The sequence below is a fragment of the Brachyistius frenatus genome, unplaced genomic scaffold (assembly GCF_029030835.1).
Source record: "Brachyistius frenatus isolate BFR_SWC_R1_liver_20210118 unplaced genomic scaffold, ASM2903083v1 Contig_247, whole genome shotgun sequence".
Lineage (NCBI taxonomy): Eukaryota > Metazoa > Chordata > Actinopteri > Embiotocidae > Brachyistius > Brachyistius frenatus.
Genome location: NW_027210846.1, coordinates 394,852 through 418,014, shown reverse-complemented (window position 1 = coordinate 418,014; position 23,163 = coordinate 394,852). Strand labels below are relative to the sequence as shown.

At 45.1% G+C, this 23,163-nt stretch overlaps 1 protein-coding gene across 1 annotated transcript in view; it reads right to left on the bottom strand.

Moving 5' to 3' along the window:
- LOC138634083 (thrombospondin type-1 domain-containing protein 7A-like) overlaps positions 1-23,163 on the bottom strand; it is a 151,559-nt gene that overhangs the window by 91,081 nt on the left and 37,315 nt on the right. Inside the window, exons 2-4 of the mRNA XM_069720699.1 lie at positions 10,431-11,265; positions 4,346-4,594; positions 2,706-2,890 (exon numbers count right to left, since the gene is read on the bottom strand). Of these exons, the coding sequence (XP_069576800.1) occupies positions 2,706-2,890; positions 4,346-4,594; positions 10,431-11,265 (1,269 nt within the window). The remainder of the gene's footprint in view (positions 1-2,705; positions 2,891-4,345; positions 4,595-10,430; positions 11,266-23,163) is intronic.

Here is a 23,163-nt window from a genome sequence, read left to right as displayed (position 1 = left end):
GGAAACAAATGCCTCAAACCCCTGAAAAAAACAAACAACACACATTATTGTATTTATAGATAAAGCTCCCTTTAAATAACTCTGTCCTCCTGGTTGCGTGAGAGGAGCATCTCAGCGTGGGCTTCTCACCTCCTCTTCCGACTTTGGCACTTTCGCTCACGTGACCGACATGGTCGGTCGCCGTAAGCTCTGTCTCAACTAACGTCTTTAACGCCCTGTTTAAGAGGACAGCTTTGAGTCTAAGCCGGCACGACAGGCGTCAGAAATCGAGGCCTTTTGCACTCGAAACCGCTGACGAGTCGCAGCGGGACAAACAAACAAGAGGAAAAAAACCATCAAATCCTCGTTCTCGGTGACTTCTGGTTTGGTTTAAAAAAAAAAACACAAAAAAAAGGAGGCGCGCGGCTAAAAAAGGCTGTTTAAATGTTAAGATGACAAGCCGACAACGGAGCCACAGTGGGACGCTTACGACTGCTAATTCAAACGAGATATTGTATGTTATTGTATATTTGGACATGAAATGTCTGCTGCGAACATTTGATAAACAATCTTCTGCTACAAACCCACCGAGGGCATCCCACACTGCACCGGGGGCGGTGAGGGGCGGTGGGGGGTGCAGGAGGGGGAACGACGCATATTTTGATGCGCGCGGCTGCACCGTTGACTTTGGCTTACAGTACGGAAGGAAGCTGGTCGACGGCCTCCTGAGATGAATCCCGACGAAACGTGGCTCCTTTAAGTAATAATTCATGTAACAATCACAGAGCCGCACATAAAAACAAGACACTGAAATTATTTTATTTTTTTAAAAACAATAAAAAAAACACGAAGGGAATCTGTCAGACAGATGTAGAGGAGGCTGACATTTATAACACGGAGCACTTAAATAATTCTGCTGCAAGCAGATTTTGAAGTTTTCTACTGGTTCTGATTCACAGCTCGGTGTTACACGTGTGATCGTTGGTTGTACAAATGTTCTAGTGAATCCCCCGTCCAGATTTTGTCTAAATCTGCTTGATATCTTCTCACCTTAATCATAAATAATGCAGATATGCGAGAGCATATTCATCACAGGAACATATTGTTGTGATAATCTCCCAAACTTATTGCTTCTCACGATGAGTAATTACAGTGTAATACTTGAAATCTGAAGCCGTATTTTCAAGTTGTTGTTTTTTTTTTTTTTAGCAGCGACGCTGTTTCTCAAGCCGCGACGCTGTAAATTAAGCCAACGGCAAGATTTGCGTGGACGCGAACACGTGCAAAAATCACTCTGAAGGATGTGAAATGAGGTCAAGACGTGCTCCTCGCGTGTCCAACAAAATGTTGACCTTCGTGGAAAACTTTGGATCGGTTGCCGTTAATTAACACACGGGCAAAAGACGGCAAAAGACTCGAAAGACAGAAACAACTGGAGTTCCTGATATTCCCGACGAGGCAGCGGGGTTGTTTTACGTCTGTAAAGTTGGACTTTGGCAAGGAGATGAACTGACTTGACTTTTTCTCTCCAGATGTTCGGTGTACTAATCCGGCGCTCTCCTTTTTTTCCCCCCCAAACGTAAAATTGGTAGAGTTCCCGACGTGGAACGGACCCACCGAGACTTGACAAATTCAGAAACACTTGAGTTTTAGGACAACAAGGGCGTTTCTATTCGAAGCTAACAGTCATGTTGGTGGCCTGTACCCGATCTGAACACTTACACGTTCCAGTCCGGTGCTGACACCGACCCAGCCCGTCGGGCTGGTGCATCACCGGCGCATATGTCTGAGGGTCTGTGAAGGATTTATACTGAAGAGGACAGCTGTCACATCAGATCTGGTTGTTTTTTTAGTTTTTTTTTTACCTCATAGCTTCCCTCTCAGAGTGCAGGCTTTACTTCTGGTCCCCAGAGTTTAAAAAAAAAAAAAAAGAAAAAAAGTGGGATGGGAGGCAGATCCTTTAGCTTCCGGGCTCCTCTCCCTCGGTGCCGGCTCGCAACTTGGGTTCAGGAGGAAGACACCCTTCTCTACTTTTAAGATTCGGCTTAAAACTTTCCTTTTTTTTTCTTTTTTTGGGGAAAGCTCCTAATTAGGGCTGGTTCAGGTGACCCTGAATTATCTCTTAGTTGTGCAGCAATAGGCTGAGGCTGCTGCTGGGAGGTGGTGGGGGGGGGGGAGGAGGGGACGACCTCCCATGAAGCACTGAGCTCACTCTGCTCACTCTCCATGCGTTTATATTCCACCAGTACATGTTATTTATCTTTTTCCTCTCCGTCCTCTCTCGCTCTCTCTGTCGCTTCTTGCAGGAAACTCTCGAGCTTTATGATCTGCGGTTACCGGCACCGAAGATCCGCTCGGTGGTTTTTGTTTGTGATCTCTTTTCTCGCTCTGCTCTTCACCCCAGCCGGTCAAAGCAGATGGCCGCCCGCCTCCGAGTCCTCTTCTGCCAAAGGTTTTCCTTCAAATGTCGCCCATGGGGGAATAGTTACATTATTGGTTTTCTCTCTCGACCTCGAAAAAGACCGTCGACCTCAACGCGTGAAATCCTACCGCGGTGCCTTACGTTGTGATTCGGCGTTAGATAAATAACACTGAAATGAAGGGTATGGAATTAAGATTTGGTCCCAACATTTTGACGGCATCATTTTCCAACTAAATGCAGAAAAAAAAAAAAAAAAAAAAATTCTAGCATTCTCCAGAATATTGATGCGTCATGTTGACTTTACCTTTTTCCTTTTCTCGGAGGTTGTTGAGGTATTGCAGGAGCTCGGCGTTGGCCTGGATACAGTACACCTCCCTCGTCTGCAGGCCTCCCCCGCAGAGCCCCGTCAGGTTGCTGCGTCGACGGTCCTGCTGGCTCAGCAACAGGTCGACCCGGCAGTCGGTCCACTCGGTGGTTCTCCAGGTGAAACTAAAAGCGTCGGAGCGGCAGGGGAGGATGGACAGGGGAGAGAGAGTCCCGTGTGGGCGTGATGTGTCAGAACAGAAGAAGCATGTTTACAGTCTTGTAGGACTAATTGTAGGACAGGAAGATGTGACGCACGGTTACAACCAGTTTACTGGAGCACCACAAGCAATTACAGGTACGCGGACCACAAGTGTAACTATTTTTAAATAGCCAATAGGAGAGCTGTGTCTCTGAGAACGTACTACGTAGATTTTCTTATTCATAACGCCGATAAATTGAATTCTAATCCTAATCTGGACGACATAGTTTAGCAACACTAATATTTATCGTAGCTAGTAGGGATGAGTAAGACCAAGCGGTAACCAATGCTAGTTCGGAGCGATTTGGAGCCGGAAGTGACTCAAGGATCTGACTCTGATTGGAGACTCGACGATACTACGTCCCGCCCACCGATAGCCGTAACCTGACTGCACCACAGGCCTGTCAATCAAACAGACACGCTCCCAAAAACGCGGCTTTTCGAAGCTTATTTTCTAATTAATGGTGGGATTATTTTCAGATGGACCTCCAGAAAAAAAAAAGAAAAAAAAAAAAGGAGTGACTTTAGCTAACAACACCAAAATAACAACATTTATATAGAGACGAGTTGAATGGGAGTCTATGGAGGCTTTTTGGAGCCGACCTCTAGTGGCACTCGGTGGTATTGCAGCTTGAGGCGCTTTCCGCATCTGCCTCATTTTGCAGACCCGGAAGCTACGTCCACTTTTAAATGCCGTTTATGAGTGAGACGTGACTGTGAAAAGAAAACTGTTGTGTTGAGAGGTTTGATATTTGGCAAACATGAGAATTTCTTCATGTATAATGAATAAATGTAAAATGTGACCAGTCTGACAGAAGAGCCAAATACTATTCAGGACAGGATTTGGAATAAGTATTCGTATGCCACTGTGTGCGGCAATAGATGTTTAAAGATGATGTCACTCTACACTGAGGCATCTGTCCGCCCGCATTCTGAATTTTTTATGTGTGTAAGTTTCAGTTCAAACATCCTCTCGCTATTTGTCTTTACTTTACGTCTGGCACCGATCCAAGCACTTATACTAATCCGTCTCCATATGCTGCCTCGCACACACTCACCAATAAGAACCAATTACCTTGTTGATATGTGGGAAGGGAAGTGAACAGGAGGCAGCCTCAGCCAGGTTAAATACCACACATTACACACAGGGTGTTTGTGTCTGATTGAAATCCAGAATGAATCTCCCGCAGAGCTTCAAAGTAGGTTCTTAACAATGCCGCAACCAGGAAGGGAGGACTTATCTCACCTTAACATGCGATCGCAGCCCTGTGAAGCGTGAGCGCCCGTCGAGTGAAACCATCATCCACAGTCGTCGTCCTCCCACCCCCCCCCCCCGTGCTCTCCGCCTCCCTTCCCCTCCGTCATCAGGAAGAACTCACGTGGCGCAGGGCGGCACGCCGTCGCCCCGGGGCTCGCAGGACTCCGACTCCTCCATCGGCGGACACTCCGCCCCCTCCCCGACGGGGAACTGGAGCACCTGGCGGCTCCGGGTGCGGTTGCCTCGGAGGGGCTCGGAGTCCGCGCAGGTTTTGGAGCAGGCGGTCCACTCGGCCCAGTCGGTGAGCTGGCAGTCCTTCGGCAGGACGCAGGACTGGACGGTCGGCGGCAGGTCCCTCGGAGTGCAGAGCCTTGGAGGGGGGGGGGGGGGCAGGAGGGAAGGGAGCAGGAGGAGGTCAAGGTGTGATAGAAAGTTGATCTGGGTTGAATCTGAGGAGCATTAATGTCGTAGCAGGTAGGATTTTTCGGTACGAAGACACAGTTTCCTTGACTTGAAGTAAAAAAAACAACTAGAGCACAATTTTCCAAACTAGACAGACTGAAGAAATAGTTCAGCATTTAAACAAAAGAACAAAAAATAACACAACTTGCTGTTATTACAGTGCAGTATTCATACAGAATAAAGAAACAATGTTGAATGTGAGCATTGAATGTGCTGATAGGCGGAATATATTATCTTTACACTTTTATTGTCTTTACGCTACACTAATAGCTGTCGGGCCACGATTAGCATATAGATACGACTCCTGTATAAAGTTATCCTCTTGGCAATAAAGTAAATACGTATATTTACCGGGATGTCAGAAAATGTATTTGACTTGGAGTCATGTAAAACATAGAAACGCAAAGAAACCCCAACACGGCATTTTTTTTTTTTGGTGGATAAATAATTAGGGAACACTTTTCGCTAATTTCACGTGAATTATCGTGAATTCGTGACGACTCCGGCATCGCTTCATGCATTGACACCTCATGACGTCATCAGGAAGCAACGTGAGTTCAAAGTCTCCCATCCACGATCTCATGCGTGAACAACGCATTAATTAAAGCGTTACCTACATGATCAGTGATTGTAATTTATTAAGCATGAAAAAGCGAAGCAATTAATTCGCGCATGACATGACGCCGAAGTCCTGCAGGAACACTAATTAAAGTCTGCAGATTGACGCAGGAATTGATCCGCTTTTCACCTCTCCGTCGCTCTTCTCCGGCCGCTGTCGGTTACTCGTCGCTGCCTTTTCTTTTCTTTTTTTTTTTGGCGCGGTTTTACCGACAGATACGTGCCGCAACGCAGCGACGCGGCGCAGCTCGGCGTCGAACCCGTCTTGCCCTTGACTGACGCCGCGCCGTCATTAGCTGCTCTCATTAGCATACCCGGCCCGTAATGGATTTCCCATTAAGAGCAAAAGCAGGAGCCCCGTCGGCGCCGAGCGTTACCAATAAGTCTCGAGCGTCGAGACGGGCGAAACAACCCTCGGATCAATCGCTCACGCGCCTCTTTTGATCCGTCTAAACGGCGTTTAGACGTCATGAATAACTCGTCCTCTCCGAAGTCCCGTCCAAATCGTTAGAAATGTGTTCAAACTGAAGCCGACTGCTCGCTGCTCGTCCGTCGCGGATGTGTCTCCCCTTGAGGCGACGCGGCTGACGAGCTATTAGTGCTAATTACAGCTCTGCTTCATTTAGAAACCTCTCATTTAGACTTTTCCACCACACTTCACCTCCAGCGACTCAAGACTCCCGGTATAAATCGGGATGTGTCTGAGCTCGGTGTGAGCAGTGCGGCGGCGGTGTGTGTTTTTGTTTTTTTCTTTTAACTCCCGTGTCTTCGCAGATTAAAACACCTCGGCAGGCTTTGATGTGGCACCGAGGCGACGCTGTGAAAAATCGGAAGTTTTGTGTTGCCGCCACGCACACGTTGAGCGACGGCTCGCTTTTCACTTCGCAGGAAAAATACAAAAAAAAACTACAAAAAAAAAAAAAAACAATGAGTTTTTAAGTGCTGAATGTGACCGAGGGCGATGGCTCGATCTCCTGTCGCAGATTCATCTTTTTTTTTTTTTCTTTCTTCTTCTTCTTTCTTTTTCTTTTAAAAGTCCCCGAATGCAGCCAGTGACCCATTTTTCTCAGCGACTGCATCCTTTGAGTCTTCGGCACTTGTTGGCGATGCACGCCTGAGTGTTGGTTTTTTTTTTTTTTTTTTTTTGGTTGGAGATGTTCAAAGTTGCAAAAAGAAAAGTCATTATTTCTTCATCTCAGTCATTCAGACAGAATGAGGACACAATCATCCACCATTTAAATAAATAAGATGATGTGTGGAAAAAAAAAAGGCTCATTTTGAAGTCGGTAGGTTTTTACACTCTCGCGACAATGGACTCGAAGGGGCTTCCAGACGAGATGCAGGCAGTCAGAAAGTCTCCATATTTCAACACTTTTCCACTCATTACTCGGACTGCATTCATCAAAAACAGTGCGTTTTGGAAGAAAAGAAATGATTCTATGTGGGTCAAGTGATTAAAGAAGCATTTCTTTTTTTCTTTTTTACAACCTCAGAGCCGGAGAGGAGAAAACAAAACAAAAAAACAACCGAGAGGAACAAAAATAGTGCCGAAAAAGAAGAGGCGCAAAAACGGTTTCACCCTCTGCATTAAATGCAATGATGTAATTTTTTTCGTACCCCGACGGTGGCGCAGCAAAAAAAAAAAAATTAATGATGCAAGACACACTCGGAGGATACGAGGCAGTTTTTTTTGGTTTTTTTTTGCCTGAGTTGAAACGTGGCCCGTTCAAAGGGGGGGAGGGGGAAGGGGGGCTGAAGACTACGGAGGAAGAAGCAGCCCAACGACAGATGTTCATCAAACAAAATTGGAAATGAAGTGCGCGCGATGTTCGCAAGAGCGCCTGGCTGGGATACGACCGGCTTCTTCCCTCCGCTGGTAAGTTTGTTCCACTTTTTTTTTTCTGAAAGTGGCAAAAACAACTATGAATATTTTAGAAGAAGAAATAAACAAGTCAAGGATTAATATTTATGCTCCTAAGGGCATGTGAGTTGTTTTCACGGTTCCTTTGAAATATTTGATCCCAGTCGCTGCCGAAGAGCTCGGCTCAAACAAAGCATTAATGAATAGATTTAGTACATAATTGATCAAATCTTAGAGTACATGTGCCGTGTGACAGGAGCGTGATGTGAATGCGGGCTCGCTGCGCTGTCACCGATTCTTTCCAGGAGATTAGAGACCGAGTGAAAAGACCCGAATCCAAGTTTCTAAGAAACAGCGGTGACATTTTGGACATCACTGTCAGTCGAGGAACGACAAAAACAACGAGATGATAAATTCAGAGAAACGGCTCGTTAGAAGAAGAGCTAATTAACTCGCAGCATATAGATTTGCAAGATCTTCGTGGATACTGCATTTCAAATTTTACCTCCGGGTAAAACTGTGTTCATTTCTCAGTGTTGTCAGAAATACTTTGTCGGTTAAACTTTCTTTGTCACGAGGAAACGAAATCAAATATTCAGCTACGTGCCGATCATTTAGAAATGCAGCAAATGAGGAGTCACCGCATGTTTAGAGAGCATGAAGAGCGAGAATATAGAGATCGCAAATCAGGGTGAGTCTACTACTCCAGTCCAGTGGGGGGCGCTGATGCAGCTGGAGTTGTTTAAAAAACAAACAAATAACTGTCGCTAAAAAAACTATTAAGCCCCTTTTTTTTTCCACTGCCGCTCCTCTCTTTACCCGACTCCACTCATTTTTGTTACGAGGTATTTTTTCTGGGTTTTGATTTCCACTGCAATTATCTCGTCAATGCCGCTTGAAACTGCCATGTCGTCATGTTCGACTCGACGCAGTCACGAACATTGCAGGAATGTCCGCATCTCCTTTAATCGACCGCAGCGTGGTTTCGCGGGAGACAAAAAAAAAAATTGCGGTCGCCATAGTAGTTTTTTTTTTTTTTAATTGGCTTAACCTTTTAAAAACACACCTATTTTTTAGGCCTCTGCTTGAAAATTGCAGAGTAGATCTCTGCAAACAAAATAAAAAATGCTATATATAAAAAATATATATATTTAATAATAAAGGGAACACTTTTGAGATTTGTTCAGATGTTGTAAATATCAGTATACATGTCCATATTTTAATAATAGTTTTGCTACGTCTTCTCCCTGGCCCCCGATTGGGGGGCTTCTGGGGCTTAAAGGGTTAAGTTGCTAGGAGCCTCAACGAAGGTGATACCAAAAAAAAATAGTACCAAGAACCGGGCACTATCTGAACTGACTGGTATCTGAAAAGGGGCGTGTATGTACACTTCTTCCTGTTGCTGGAGTCCCACTATTTCATTGTCACTGTAGCTGCAATAACATCAAAAATGTCAACCGCCACACAACATGATCGTGCTGGAGAGTCGGATCCATTTAAACCTGGACAGAATACGCTTTAAAAGCCTTCGGGCCGCTTTCGGGCTCTCTACGGCTTCTCGGCCGCGTTTCCATTCGGGCTCTTTGACACATCATTACCATCGGCGAGGCGTTAATCAGTTCATTAAGCATAACGGAGAGACCAGATCAGTTAACCGGTCAGAGAAAAAGTGTCTCCGCTCCACATGTCGTGTGGGAGGGACCTTCGACATCGGCTCCGCCTGACGTCAGCCGAGGAGCAGCTGGATTGACGTGCGCAGTTATGAGATCTAAGAACAACACGTTTCTGCATTATTCATAAAAGCTTACTGTCTGTTTATGACGATGGTGTCAGATGTGGTTGTTCTCTGCTGCTGAGGAGTAAATGTTTGATGGGCATTTCAGAGCGAGTGAGCACTGGGAGGAATGTTATCTCACTTTTCAGTCTTGACGGTGTGACTCCGTCGCTCGCGGCGATATCTGGTGCCAGAGCCGAGGGCCGGATCCCGCTCGGGTTTGCCGCCGCGGGTGGACGCGCGGTACTCGCCGAGAGTTTAATTCGGTCACCGCTCAGGTCCCGATGTGTTTTGATGCAGTCGCAACTTCTCAAACGACTGACTTGTTTGTACCCGTCACGTCGGGTGTTATTTAAAAAATGGCGGTGCCGATACCTCGACTTCGACGCTGAGGACATTTCATTGCACGTTTCATTACGATGCAAAACTCCAGGGAGAGTGTAAACCAAGGTTTGTTTTAAGTAGCTACAATTTACAAATGTCCTCTCAACACTTCGAATGCAGGTTATTGGTTGATGCAATAATTTACAGAGTTTTTTCCAAACTCCTAGTTCAGTCGGTGCCATTAAAGAATCTTGAGTTCGGTACTCAGCCTTGTTTATCCCTCATTCGCATAATATGCTTCTTTCAAGCCAATTTCTTTATCTACATCTTCGCTGCAACATATTTCACTTCCATAAAGGTTTGTGTAGCCTCGCGGATATATTTTTGTTGTTGTTCTTCTAAGCTCTGCCTTTAAACATCCCTACAAGTTTGCCTTAACTATAAAAGACTGAAAAACAAACCTCCCCATCGCCATTCATCTAAAAAAAGATTTACTACAGCAATGTCACTTTATAGCTTAGCAAGAAAGAATCTTTTTCTCTGGTATTTTAAGTGACGCTTGATTTGTTCACTATTTCATAAAACGTGTGATTACATCAATTCACAGCCACGGGGCAAAGACACGGGGAAATTACCCTATTTTCAAAAAGTTCCGAACAAAGTCGCAGCTAAGATTGATGTTATGTCATAAAAGGCGTTTTTTTTTTCTTTGCCACTTCCATCTTCGGAAGTTGACATCAAATACACTGTACTGGTAGTTGTGCCTCATTGCTCTGACAGCACGGCAGCGACGAAGACACAGCCGATAAACATCCTCCCTTACGAGTCACATCCTGACAGGCAGAAAAAAAAAACTTTCCGGAAGACAAATTTGGCAATATGTGTAGCTGTTAGAAATCCACTGGCTTAAACACCAGTACAACTACAGATTAAAGCTACGCAGAAATAAAAAATCAATACAAATGCAAATACATAGTGGGATAAACACCATCAAAGAGAATATATAAATTGAGGCAATTGCCTTATTATAAAACATAACCGATGTGTTTCTTCTGTTTTTAAAAACATAATTTCGACACATCTTTCGCCAGTGCTTAAGAAAGGGAAGGTGTAATATACAACACGTGAACTTCACCGTCACATGAACATAAAAAGGTCGCCACTCACATGCGTCCCACAGCGCTCCCGTTTCGATGTATGCAGGTGACGTTCCGGGTCTGGAAGCCCACCTGGATGTCCCAGAAGGGACTCTCCTGCCGGTTAAGGCGGTTCCTGGTCCGTTTCTTCTGGATAAGCTCCCTGGTTTCCGGATCTTTGACTCCCGAGCGCTCCCTGAGCCCCTGGCCTTTACCTTTCCTTCGTTTGACTTGGCGTGCTGTCCGAGTCTGCTGGAGGGAGCAAGGGCTCCACGGGCCGACCCTGAGACTGTACATGCCCTCCGGACCTGTGCAAGGCCCCGGTTTACAAGACTGGAACTCAGTGAGGTTGGGACAGATCGCGCCCCCGAACAGCGGCGGGACGAGCACGCTGCGCACCCGGTTCCTGAGGCCCGTTCCACACGTTTTGGAGCAGGACGTCCATGGCGAATACTCCGAAACCACACAATCCTGAGGGCAAGGGATCAAACAGGCCTGCTCCAGGCGAGGCTTGGGCTCAAAATACTCACAGATGGCATCCTCTGCTGGAGCTCCGTCTGCCTTGAGTATGCAGCCCACCTCCCGGGTCTGAATGCCCTCTTCGCCTCCACTGCATGTGAACAGCCGTGGGGCCCCAAAGGTCCTCGCCGATATTGGCACACACTCATTCCAGGCACCCAGTTTCCAGTCGTAAAGGTCCTTGTGCCAGTCGCACACGCGGAAACAGTTTCTCTGGTTGGAGGGACGCTTGATATGGACACAGTTGGTGGGAAGCGTCGTCCAGCCGTCCACATGGGCGCACCAGACTGCCCGGCTTTGGCTGCCACCGGGGCCACAGTCGCTGCCCATGCATCTTCCCCATGGACCTGGGAAACAAACGGACAGGCTCAAATTACAATGACGTAACATAACAATAAACCCTCCGGCTCTCAGATGTAACTCCAAGAGAACGAGTCTGGCGGTCTGTCTTGGCAGACAATTCCTTTCAAAACACACAATCCAGATACTGTTTGGAAAAAGGAAAAACAAAACATCTTCGCTGTTACTTTAAAGCTACTTTAGGGTTGGAAATTGTTATATTGCTGCTCCTTAGATTTTTATTTTTTTTTTTTTTTTACAGTAAAAATCATTTAAAAGTAAATTTACCAGCAAGGAATTGATTAGAGGTGTTCAATTAAAGAAAAACCTGTAGTTCCATTTGTAACGATTAATAGAGGTCAACAATTCAATGAAATGACTTTAAAACGGAAATCCATTCGCAAGAATCGATTAAGTAAAACCTGCTTCAGAGTGAATCTAAACCGAGACAATTCGCTTTAGCTTGTTGTCATTTGAGAAAAAAAAAAAAAAAAAAAAAGCATGTAATGCATCTTTAGGGATGACACAGTAAATCCACTGACTCCTCTAATATGGTCCTTCACGTAAACGTGTTGAAAAGCTGTTGGCAACCCGGCGGCAGATGATGTGTGATGTGCCGAAAATATTTCACAGCCAGTAAAAGAAAAAGAAAAAAAAACCTTTCTTTTGCTACAGACACGACAATCCTTAGCGGATAGTGAAGAACCGGTTGCTGCTGCGGCTAAAGAGGGATGCGAATACAACGTGCATCAGTGGAGATTATAGGCGATCAAAGCAACGTGTCTAAAAGCTAATTTACGGCGGTTGTGAGTTATCTGCGGCATTTATCAAACTCTATTGTTGACCGGCAGAGACAAACATCAATAAAACGTCTTTCTCTGCACACAACGTTCCTTCATCTTCGTTTTCTAAATCGCAGTAGAGATTACAAACAGGACAGGAGTACTGAAAAGGTTGCCACACGTTTGTTTTGTTTTTAAAAGGAAGACTTACTTCCTTATTTACTTACCAATACTTGACTTTCTAACCTTAAAGAACAAGGCTGAAGATATCGGGTTTTTTTTGTTTTTTTTTTTACTGTTTTTACTTTCAATAATTCCTATAAAAGACCAAAACAGTGACTTAATCGAGTACAACATTATCTGTGTAGATAACACACGAGTATTCTCACGCTGGAAATAGTTGTGTTGTGTTTTATTGCCTCTCGATGTGTTCGAAAAACTAATAAGAGCTTTAAAACAAACATCGCCGTGGCCGACTCAATCGAAAAGACGTCGCTAAATGCCACGAATATAAACATCGCGCACAGAAAATAAAGCACACGCCTTTTTTTTTTTTTTAATATATAGGAGCTTTTAGTCAAAGATCGACTTGTTCTCGTGCCATATTTTAGTTTCTGACTGGACTGCTTCCATGGAATAAAATCCTGAACAAATAGTCTAATTCCTTCGGTAAAACAAAACCGTATCTGACACCGTGAAAACTTTCTTAAACTCAGCTGGTACTCCCAGCAGGAGGCCGTTCGCTGCCTCGTCTCTGATCTCAGCCGCCGTTACGTCTGACAGGATCTATCTTCAGACGGCATGATGCTGCCTTCACAGGAGCCTCTACGCGTCTTGTAAAAAAAAAAAAAAAAAAAATTCTCCGCAGTGTATCAACACACCAGTCAGCTCTTTTCTCCCGCTGGGCATCTAGAGCTCCAGATCGCATCAGGCTGATGGATACTCGCTCATCGTGGTGCTAAGAAAATGAGTCGGGAGGGCGAAATACATTTAGTATCCCTGAGATGAGTCCTCTCAAGGGTGTTCGTCTGGAGTCCATGAAACTTGAGCGCGATGTTCACTTTTAATCCGATCGTAGCAAAAATGTGACTTTTATTGTGAAGCTTCACAATACTTATCTGTATTGTCAGACAGTGTTACCTCGAGAGCTGATATTGACTTTTCAAGCAAAAAAAAAAAAAAAGAAGAAAAATCCAAAACCGAAAATGCAGCAGAATCCGAGAGGCACCAGAATAAAACCCGTGCCGAAAAATGGCACACACACAACTCACGCACAGATCAGGGAACAAGATGGGCTATGACGAAAGTGATAAATTGGCAGAAGACCTGCACTCACAAAGCAATATGCAATAAACGGACGCATTTCAGCCATCATCAACAATACATATGGAAAATGACAGACAAAAGGCAACGAGGAAGCACTGATAACTAAGTCCACCTGAGAAGGACCCGCCACCTTTGGAAGAAGGGAGGCTCAACATTTATCAGTCACTGATGTCAACAATGTGGCACGCAAACCTAGAGACACATGGAGAGCTACATCTTAAGGTCAATAACGTGTAAAAGTGCCAGTGGGTGAAATACAAGACACAGAAAATGATGTGAAAATAGTAAATGTGGCAAAGCTGGCTCCACTCTGGCAACGTGTGAAGAAGACTAGAGCCGGCAGTGATGAAGATACAACACTATTAGGGACCAACAGCACACAACAACAACAACAACAACAACAACAACAAAAGAATATAAGAGGTGCGTGGCTCACTGTGGCGTTAGCCCCGCCCCTCCTTCACTGGGATTGGACGGCTGGTGACGGTGACGAGCGCAGCGCTCATATTTTTCAACTGTCATTGACCGGAGGAAAAAAAAAAACGCCGAAACCTTCAGAGCAGAATAAACGCTCAGCGCCTCGTCAAGCTGCGGGCGCTCCTTCATTTTTTATTTTTTTTTTTTTTTTTTAAATATGCTGTACTCAGGGAAAAAAAAAAAAAAAACGCTTTCGTAGACAGCAGCCGTAGGTTAGCCGCAGAGCGTCGGCCGGTTTCAGGCGCGTGCTGATTGGTTAAAACGAACCGGAGGTCTGCGCCGAGCAGGACGGAACGAGTGCAAACGATATTGAAAAATAAAACAACCTCCAACCTGAATGGAATCCGTCCCGGAGGAGAGACGAAGCTCCTCGAGACTCTTCGAGCTCAGGAATGTGGAATTAATCAGGTTTTCCAGAGGATAGAGGTCCGAATGCTCAGACTTAAACAACCTGCCTCATCTGAGCCGGAGCAGTTTGAATCTCGTCTGATGCTGCGTCACGTCTTCTCTGTTTGTTTGTTTTTCCACATTTTGTGGAATCTCTACAACTGTTTTGCATGTTTACACACAAAACTGAAACTCAGCCTTTCTTTCTTTTTTTTTTTGTCTCCAAATGTAAATCGATGTGAAGCAGCCCCTCACCCCCACCCCCCTCCTCCCTCCTCCACCCCACCCCAGTAGCCTCCAGCTAACTTTTCAATATTGCATGCAGTCTGACAGCATCATTTGAGACTCGGGAAAACAAACCGTGTTTCACCTCCATTGATCACAAGTTCAGAAGGAAAAAAAGTATTCGCTGAATTATCAATTACCTTCAATCTGACGTTCATCCTGGTGTCTGGAAAAAATATCTTGAGATAATGAGCTATTTTCTGACATGGAAATCAGGAGAGTAACGATCTGTTTTGAAACCAAGCGCTCGTGAAACGCTGACTCGATTTAGACGACGAGCCGGTTCGTTTTACTTCCCCGATTCAGACCGATAATTTCATTCAGTTCCTTTATTTAAGTGTTATTTCGCTGCAGGATGAAATTTGAGAAACAAATAAACAAACATAAACTCGGATTCATCTCGTTTACATCTCGGTGAAATTCACCAACCGCGAGTGTACGCACATTCTTAGAGGATAGAGATTCTTTTGGAGGTCAAACCTTTTGCAATCTAAATGTAAATTTAGTTTTTTATCATAAATAAAATCCTTTCTGTGTCTGCTGATTATTACGGCTGATAGTGAATTTACTAATAACCTTCTAGAGACTTGACATTCAGGTCAGATTTCATGCGGAACAGTCAGCACACCTCCGTCAAAGGTGAGCAAAATAAGAAAGCACCACTCAACCAAATAAACAGTGTATAAACAGAGATAAGAGTTTGACAAGTGAGGCCGATTCAATTAAGTGCAATGCCACCGGGGGCCACTAGGGGTCGGCTCCAAAAAGGCTCCATACAAAGTCAATACAGGTTTTCCGTAAGTCATTACGGTATCGTTTGCTGAAGTCTTCTTATTAGTATTCTGGGCGTGTCTTGTCTTCGGGTTACCAATCAAACGGAGTCAGACTCCCTCCCGAGCTCGTCCAAATATGGTCACTTCTGGCTCCAAAATAGCAAGATGGTGACGAACTTGAGGTCAGAGCCCAGCGGCGGCCAGCAGTGACGTCACCCGTTGGTTTTGCCGACGGCCGTTACGAAGCCTCGAGTTTGGATTTCGGCCCGCGCCGTCTCGCCGAGCTGGGAGCGATGTTAAAGCATAAACATATAAAACCAGGCATTTTACTTCAAATCGAGTATCCGGTACACTAAACGTCCAGTAAAGCATCAGAGTGGCTGCAGCTTCACAAGTTGAAAACTTGTTGCGTGTTTGCGCTCCGCCGAATACCTCCAGTTTATAGTGTTCGGGCTGGAAGGCGTATTAAAAATGAATGCTTGTGTGGAGCAGTGACCTCTATCAGAGCTGGTGTTTGTGCTGTGTGAGCCGTCGTCGGCGATCGTAGCGATGCTGCACAGACGTGTTAATTATTACAGTCCGGTTTAAACCAACCGTGACTAAATCCTTCAAAGAGCGTATTAATAAAAGCAGTGAAACTTTATTATTATAAACACTGGACTCTCGCTACGGAGACTAATGGGCGAGCCATATTGTACTCCTTCCTTCTTCTCGTAATGAGTTCACATAACCGAGGCGACGATCGCATTATAATTAATCTTTCAAGAGAAACGCGAAAGCCGAGAGCTCAGTCACTTCTACGTGCGGCGAAGTCAGGAAAATACGAGGTGCTAATGAAGACAAAAAAAAAAAAAAAAAAAAAATTAAAAGTCACCAAAAAAGAAAAGGAAAAAGTTCCGCAGGCGCTTTAATTGAACTTCAGTCAAAATCAAAAGTAGCTGTTCTTTGTTTTTGTTTTTTTCACTGGAGCCCTCGTCGCGGCCCCTGGGAGTTCCCCCTGGGCCCCGTACTGGTGATCTTTCCCTTTTTTTTGGCGGGGAGGGGGGGGGAAGAGGGGGGGCGGACTCTGCTGTATATGTGCAGTGTAATATCCTCACAGTCGGGCTGAGCGTCTGATCTCTGACTGGGCCTCGAGTGTCTATTTAATGAACATCTTTCTCCCTGTCCTCCGCCGGGTCAGCCTCACTAATGAACGGGTCACCGCATCGCTCGCTCTCTCTCCGTCTCTCTCTCTCTCGCCCGCCGGGTCAGGGTTCATCTCGGGATGATCCTCTGCTGCTCTGGCCCGCAACGTTATCGCCCGCAGATATATCTCCGGCTTCAAATCGGTCCTTCCCGCCGGAACGTATAACTTGAAGGTCAGACGAAGCAACGAGCTGCTTTTTTTTTTTTTTTTGCCGCCATCGGTAAAAAGTTTTCGCGAATTACCGCAGGGTGAGACGGCTGGTAAGAAATGTGTATATAAACCCTTTCACCCCCTGAGTGGATAGTTTGCTGCAGCTGAAGCACTGTCAAAAAAAGAAAAAAAAAAAAAACCTCCTACAGCATGTTGTCAGAGCTCACATATGCTGGAGAGTAATAAGGAGCAGCAGTCTGAAGGGTAAAAGTGACTTAATGTACGTACTGTGTAAACCTCTGGTCTCCGAGGATCGGCTCTCCCACACAGCTCCGGCAAATGAGTCCGAGTTCAGTCAACTTGTCAGATTAAATCAGCTAAAAAATTCAATTTTCTTTTTTACATTTTACGGATGGCTATATATATTTTATGGATGTGGTGACTCGCAAACAAACACTCCCTTTTCAGCGTTTTGATAGTATTTTAAGCTTCGCTAAAAAAAAATTTTTTTTTAAAAAGCGGCAATGAATCACTTAAACGCTCCGGTGAAGCTTGTTTCACGGCGAACAAGAAGGTGGATGGTGTTTTGCGTTTTTTTTTTAAGTCTCACGCGGAGGACGCCCGGAAATCGACCCGTCGGTTCCCGCGAGCGCGACGGGCTCAGATTACGCAACCCGTCTTACTTTAAAACCTTTCTCAGTTTCAGAGCTGCGTTTTCTCCCTCCTGCTTTAAAAACAAACAAAAAAAAAGAAGCAAATTATTTGCGAGACTCTCGACGTAGGTTCCCAGTTTGAAAAGAATTAACAGCACGCCCTGCACGTCGCAGTAATTCCATGTTTGCACAGCCTTCGGGAGAGAGCTAAGTGTTGCCGCGCGCTGAACTCGCCACGTTGAGTCGCATTAGGCTCAGCGGCGCATTTTGTTTGCCAAGAGCTACAAAACAAATCCGGTGTGCGTGAGGCAACGGCCAACGGTGCATTGTTGTGTTCACAGCTCGCTGTAAATACTCTTGCGCGGACAGCAGACTGTTGGCGTTTCACCATCGCTCCTGCTCCTCGCTCGGGGGGGGGGGGGGGGGGGGGGAAAAAAAAGAAAAGTCGCGACCCGGCGCCGGGCGGACGGTCGAGAGGTCGAGAGGCCGCCATGAGCCGCGGCGAGCATCGGAGGTTAGAGCGAGGAGAGGAAAAATAAAAAGGGCAAAAGTTTAAAAGGAGAAAGGAAGAAGAACCCGAGGCTGACGCTTTACATCCGAAGGAACGCTTTGAGTAAGCTCAGCGTTAACCCCGGCCCGCGTTCAGATATCATTTTAAATGGTTATGTTTTTACATGTATCGCACCATAACGTATTGTCAGTAGTGATATCTTTTTTTTTTTAATATATATATAATTGTGTGGAGTAGATTGTATATAATCTGGTAACATCTGAACCATGTTTGTTGGAAACTGTATGGAAAAATGAATGTCATGAACGACCCCGGGTGGCTCAGGGGCTCCAAAACCAGGGACTCACACTCAGGACGTACGGCCTCCAGATATGTGGTAATAACTCAGTTATTATTTTTTTTAATTTTTTTTCATACAAAATGGGATGTAATCTGAGACCTGTGCTTATTAATTAACATGGATGAAAGCGGAGCTAATATAATTGTCACTGTGTGTTCATGGGACTTGAACCATCACATTTATCTTGATATAATGTCTTCAGATTGCACCGCTTAAAAGCTACATCCTCAATCCAGCCGAAGTTAAAAGGTCGTAGACCAGAAACTAATGCTCAGGACAGGTTCAAGTCTGTCTTAAAACAATTCATACACACCCATATGTGCAGTGACAGAATTATTAGTCGTGGTAATTGTCGCTTAAGAGACGAAGGACGAGATCCACAGTCCAGGTTTACCCAGCCTCCTTCTAATAACGCGTCTTCTGCAGTCAAATGAAACGGGTCTCTCCGGCACTTACAGTCTTTTTTAGTATCAAAATTTGTATTCATGAGGGTAAGCAGCATAATCATGTTTACAAGCACCTGGAATTTAGCAAAAGCAAAAAAAAAACAAAAAAAAAAAAAGACATGACAAGCAGCGGGAGAAGCCAGAAGTGAGAAGCAGAACTGCGAGTTTGTTTGTTGTGTTGTTTACAGTGAGGTTGCGTTTCTCCCGTTAGCTCATAAACACCCCCAGAGGACGGAGGAGTGACAAGATGAATTACAGAGAACACGCTCCAACCCTCACAAGACGCCCACGTGCGCCGCGGCGACGATATCGCTATCGGCAACATCAAAGAAGTTCTCCAACAAAAAAAAAACAACAAAAAAAAGTCTTCGAGTCCAAAGGGTCAGGACCCGGCAACGGAGCCGAAAACCTGCGGTTCGTTAGCGCCGCACCTTCGTTTGTCGCCGCGACAACAGCGACAGAGAGAGAGAGAGAGAGAGAGAGAGAGAGAGAGAGAGAGAGAGAGAGAGAGAACCAGACTTCAAATGAGCCTCTCTGGCTCGGCACTTTAAACTGTCGGTGATTCGTGCAGCTGTGAAGCGGCGGTATGCGTCAGGGAAAAAAGGTGTCAAAAAATGTCACAAAATACACTCAAATGAATGCAAACAAATCCTGAGTGTGAAAGTGAAAAGAGGCAACGCATGACTGCGCCTGCGTGCTCCGGGAAAGATGGCAGGTTTTCCTTCAAAAAACAGACAAACCGCATAACCTTGACAATCCTGGGAACAAACAACACAAACACAACAACAATAATTATCCTGGAAACGTCTCCCGTTGTTATTATTATAATTATAATCGTTTCTTTTTGTTCAGTTATTAGATGACAGGATGTATGTGTGAAAATATCTTCATCTGCCAAAGGGGAAAAAAAAAAAAAGGGGGGGGGGGTGGCAGAGCTGAAAAGTGAAGCCAATGTAGAAGTGCCTCAAAGTGCAATACCACCGAGGGCCACCAGGGCCCGGCTCCAAAAATAAACCTCTAGCTCCAATAGACTCAAACAGCAACAACTTCTCGTGAAATATATCAACAAAGTCGTCATTCCCTTCTGGTCAGTGCTCTGAAGGTCCTTTTTCAAAATAATTGAATCATTAATCAGATATTAGGCCTTAAAGAGGGCTTTCTTTAGGGGCGTGTCTGGTTTGCCACCGATGCAGATGTACACACCGGTAAAAGCTGACAGTCCCACGAGCACCGTAAGAGACGGTTTGACAAACCCAAAGAACTCGATGTGAATTTTCTTCAACTAAACTCAGACAGAAGAGAAACTGTTGTTTGTTTGTTTGTTTTTTTCATCCAAAAGTTCTGTCACTTAGTTCACCGTGTAGTCATTTTAACCTCGGCGTAATATTTCCACTTCAACTTTGAAAGCGAAGGCCGTCCAGTCCTCCTTCTACCATTTACAGAACAGTCAACATTTTGATTTTCCACCGATACGGAATTCATCACAAACGCTTTCATTTCCTCTCCGCTGGATTCCCGCGACGACGTCTCGGCTTGCATGAATCAGAAATCAATTCCTAAACTTCAGACTTTCACAAAAGTGCAGCCGAAGGACATTTAAGGCTAAATCTAAGAAGGGAGATCATATCGTGACCGGGTTTCTTTAAGTCCTTCCAATTGGCTGCCAACTGCTCGTACAATTGATTTTAAGATCCGACTCATCGCATTGAAAGCACTTCACCGCTCTGCGCCCGATTCAATCTCGGAGTTACTCTCCGCTTATCAAACTTCACACACTCTCAGGTCCTCAACGTAACAGCGGCGCACACATTCGCAAAACCCAGACTCTGTTAAAAAAATAAATAAATAAAAGATGTAATTTCCTTGCTTGTATCTTGTAACTTTATTCCATTTTTGATACAGAAAAAATAAATAAATCCAGCAAACAGTGGCCGAGACCCCACAGGGTTTAAATGATCTTAAAATCCCATTTGTCTCACAGTGGTTTCTTGTTAATTTCATAATCCTGTGCACATACTGTGGCTTTAGTCCTTTCTTCTTCTTATTGAATTTAAACTGCGCCTGCCCTTTAAAAATCACTTTCGCTAAATGCTTCAAGAAAAAAAAACAAAAAAAAAACAGACCCTCCACCTCGACCGCCGCTCGTAATACGTTCTACCTCCTGCACGGGAAAATCGATATTAAATGATGAGGTGTCATCATCCAAAACGGGCCGCTGCTCATCGCTCAACGTGTTTCCTGCTTATTTGGTATTTATTTGTTTTACTGAGCGTCGCGTTGTCCCCTCAGTCGGTTAATATTTTGTTTTGTATTTATGTTTTATAAGATAATAGACAGAATCGCCCGCTGCGTGAAAGGCCGAGAGATTAGCGGCCGCTAATGCGCAGGCTAATGGGGATGCAAATAAAACAAAACGCCGAGTCAATCAGTAAACAGTCCCGAGACGGAAGCATCTCACGCTGCGCGGCTGTACGCAGCATGCAAAGTTTGTTTAAAGAAAACGATATCTAACCGCCCTCAACAGCAGCAGCTTCACTAATGAGGGAGGTTTTTTGTTGTTGTTGTTGTTGTTTTTTTCTGCTTCTGGTGTTTTAACAGGAAATTACTTATCATATTATGTCAGGGAACGTGTGACCGGCAGGAGGTTTTTTTTTTTTCTTCCTGTTTCTCTTTGTATGTACGGAAAGGAAATCATGAAAAGAGAAATCGCTTACGTCACACTTAATTGTTTTGACGTTTAGATCTGCATCAAATTCTGCCGATCTTTGTTACGCGCACTGAGGACGCGACGTGTTCCTCAACGTCGCCGTCGATTCAACTCGGTTCCATGAAATTGTATTTATATCGGGCCGAATCACAACACCAGGTTTTTCCTAACAACGGAGCTTTACGACGTCATTCGGAGAAACCCGGAGATTCAACAATTCCCATTTAAGATAGGCCGGGAAAGAAAAAAACAACAAAAAAAAACAACCTCTGACGGTGGGAAGGAAAAGCTTTATACGCGTGTTAAAGTAGAAACTGAACGCCATGAAGAAAAGAGAAAAAGCAAGAAAATTTGAGGGGTAATGTTAATAAAGTCCCTCGGATACTATTAATGGCTGCGGAAAGGGAACACACTACATCCTGGAGACACCGAAGAGAAAGAGTGGCCAAAGCTGTCACTGCCGAAGGTCAAAAATAAAGACGGATGTTTTATCTTTAACTCCCAAGAAATGGATGCTCTTGTTCTGCAGCGAGGTGATACAAATATTCTAAACGCATTTACACCCGAGAGCTGTCAAGTTGAAAGAAAACAACAACAAAAAAACCTGCCTCCTCCGTCTACCGCCGGGCCGTTGAGCAGCTCCGTATGTCGGGTTTTGTTTACTCGTCGAGTCGAATGTGAGCTGACAGGCCCACGGACGGATACCCCGAAGCGACGCGGTAGTTTGGCGAGGGGCGGGGAGGAAAAAACCAAAAAAAAAGAAAAGAAAAGAGGGCTGGTGGAAGTTTCAGTGCCCACACGGGAGGTCTCGGTCCAACGCCGATTTCAAGCCGGCGGTCTGAGAGGCGGCGCTCTGGCACCAGTTCGACGTGAGCAGCGGTGACACGACACGCTGCTGAAGGCGTTTGTTTTGAACCGCGAGCGAGAAACAAATCAGGGGAAACGAAGTGACACACGGCGGCTGTTGTTACTTCTAGTCCGGGTTGTGGCATTTTGTACAATATGCACGCGGCTGAGTCGCTGAGTCATTCGAGGACAGACGATCGCAACGAAGACGCGACGAGACGTCGCAACGCCGATACCGGGGGGAGGGGAAGGTGGACACAATATCACGAACACCTGCGGCATATGTATAAAAAATTAAAAAAAATTAAAAGATGGTTGCGAGGTTTGACGTTTGTGGAGAAGAATTAGATTGGATTACAATCAGATTATTAATATTTATTTATTTATTTTCTGTCATGTATATGAAGTGGTCAAACGAACAAGTAATCCTTAAACCACTGCAGCCAAACTGTGGAAGGCTCCGCCCTGATGATGTCACGGCCATAGACTGTATGTAAAAGTGGACGTAGCTTCCGGGTCTGAAAAATTAGGCCGAAGCGCCTTAAACTGCAATACCGCCGAGTGCCACTAGAGGTCGGCTCCACAGACTCCCGTTCATTTTCTCTCACAAAGTCAACACGCGTTTCACGTGAATTATCTTGTCGTTTTTAGCTAAAAATCGCTCCTTATTAGTTTTCCGGCGGTTCGTCTGAAAATAATCCCGTCGTTAATTAGAAAATAAGGTCCAAAAAGCCGCGTTTGTGAGGGGCGTGTCTGTTTGACTGGCAGGCCCGTGGTGCAGTCAGGTTACGGCTATCGGCGGGCGGCGACGCGGCGCTCGCCCAAATATGGTCACTTCCTGCTCCGAACTGGCAAAGATGGCGTCGGCCGAAATTCCCAAACCCGAGGCTTCATAACGGCCGTTCGCAAACCAACGGGGGACGTCTCCGTTGCTCGCCGCCTGGTTCTGACTGTTTTTTTCTTTGTTTTTGTTTTTGTTTTTTTTTGCAGGGAGGAAATGAAGAAGAAGAAGAAGAAGAAGCAGCCTCGGAGAGAGC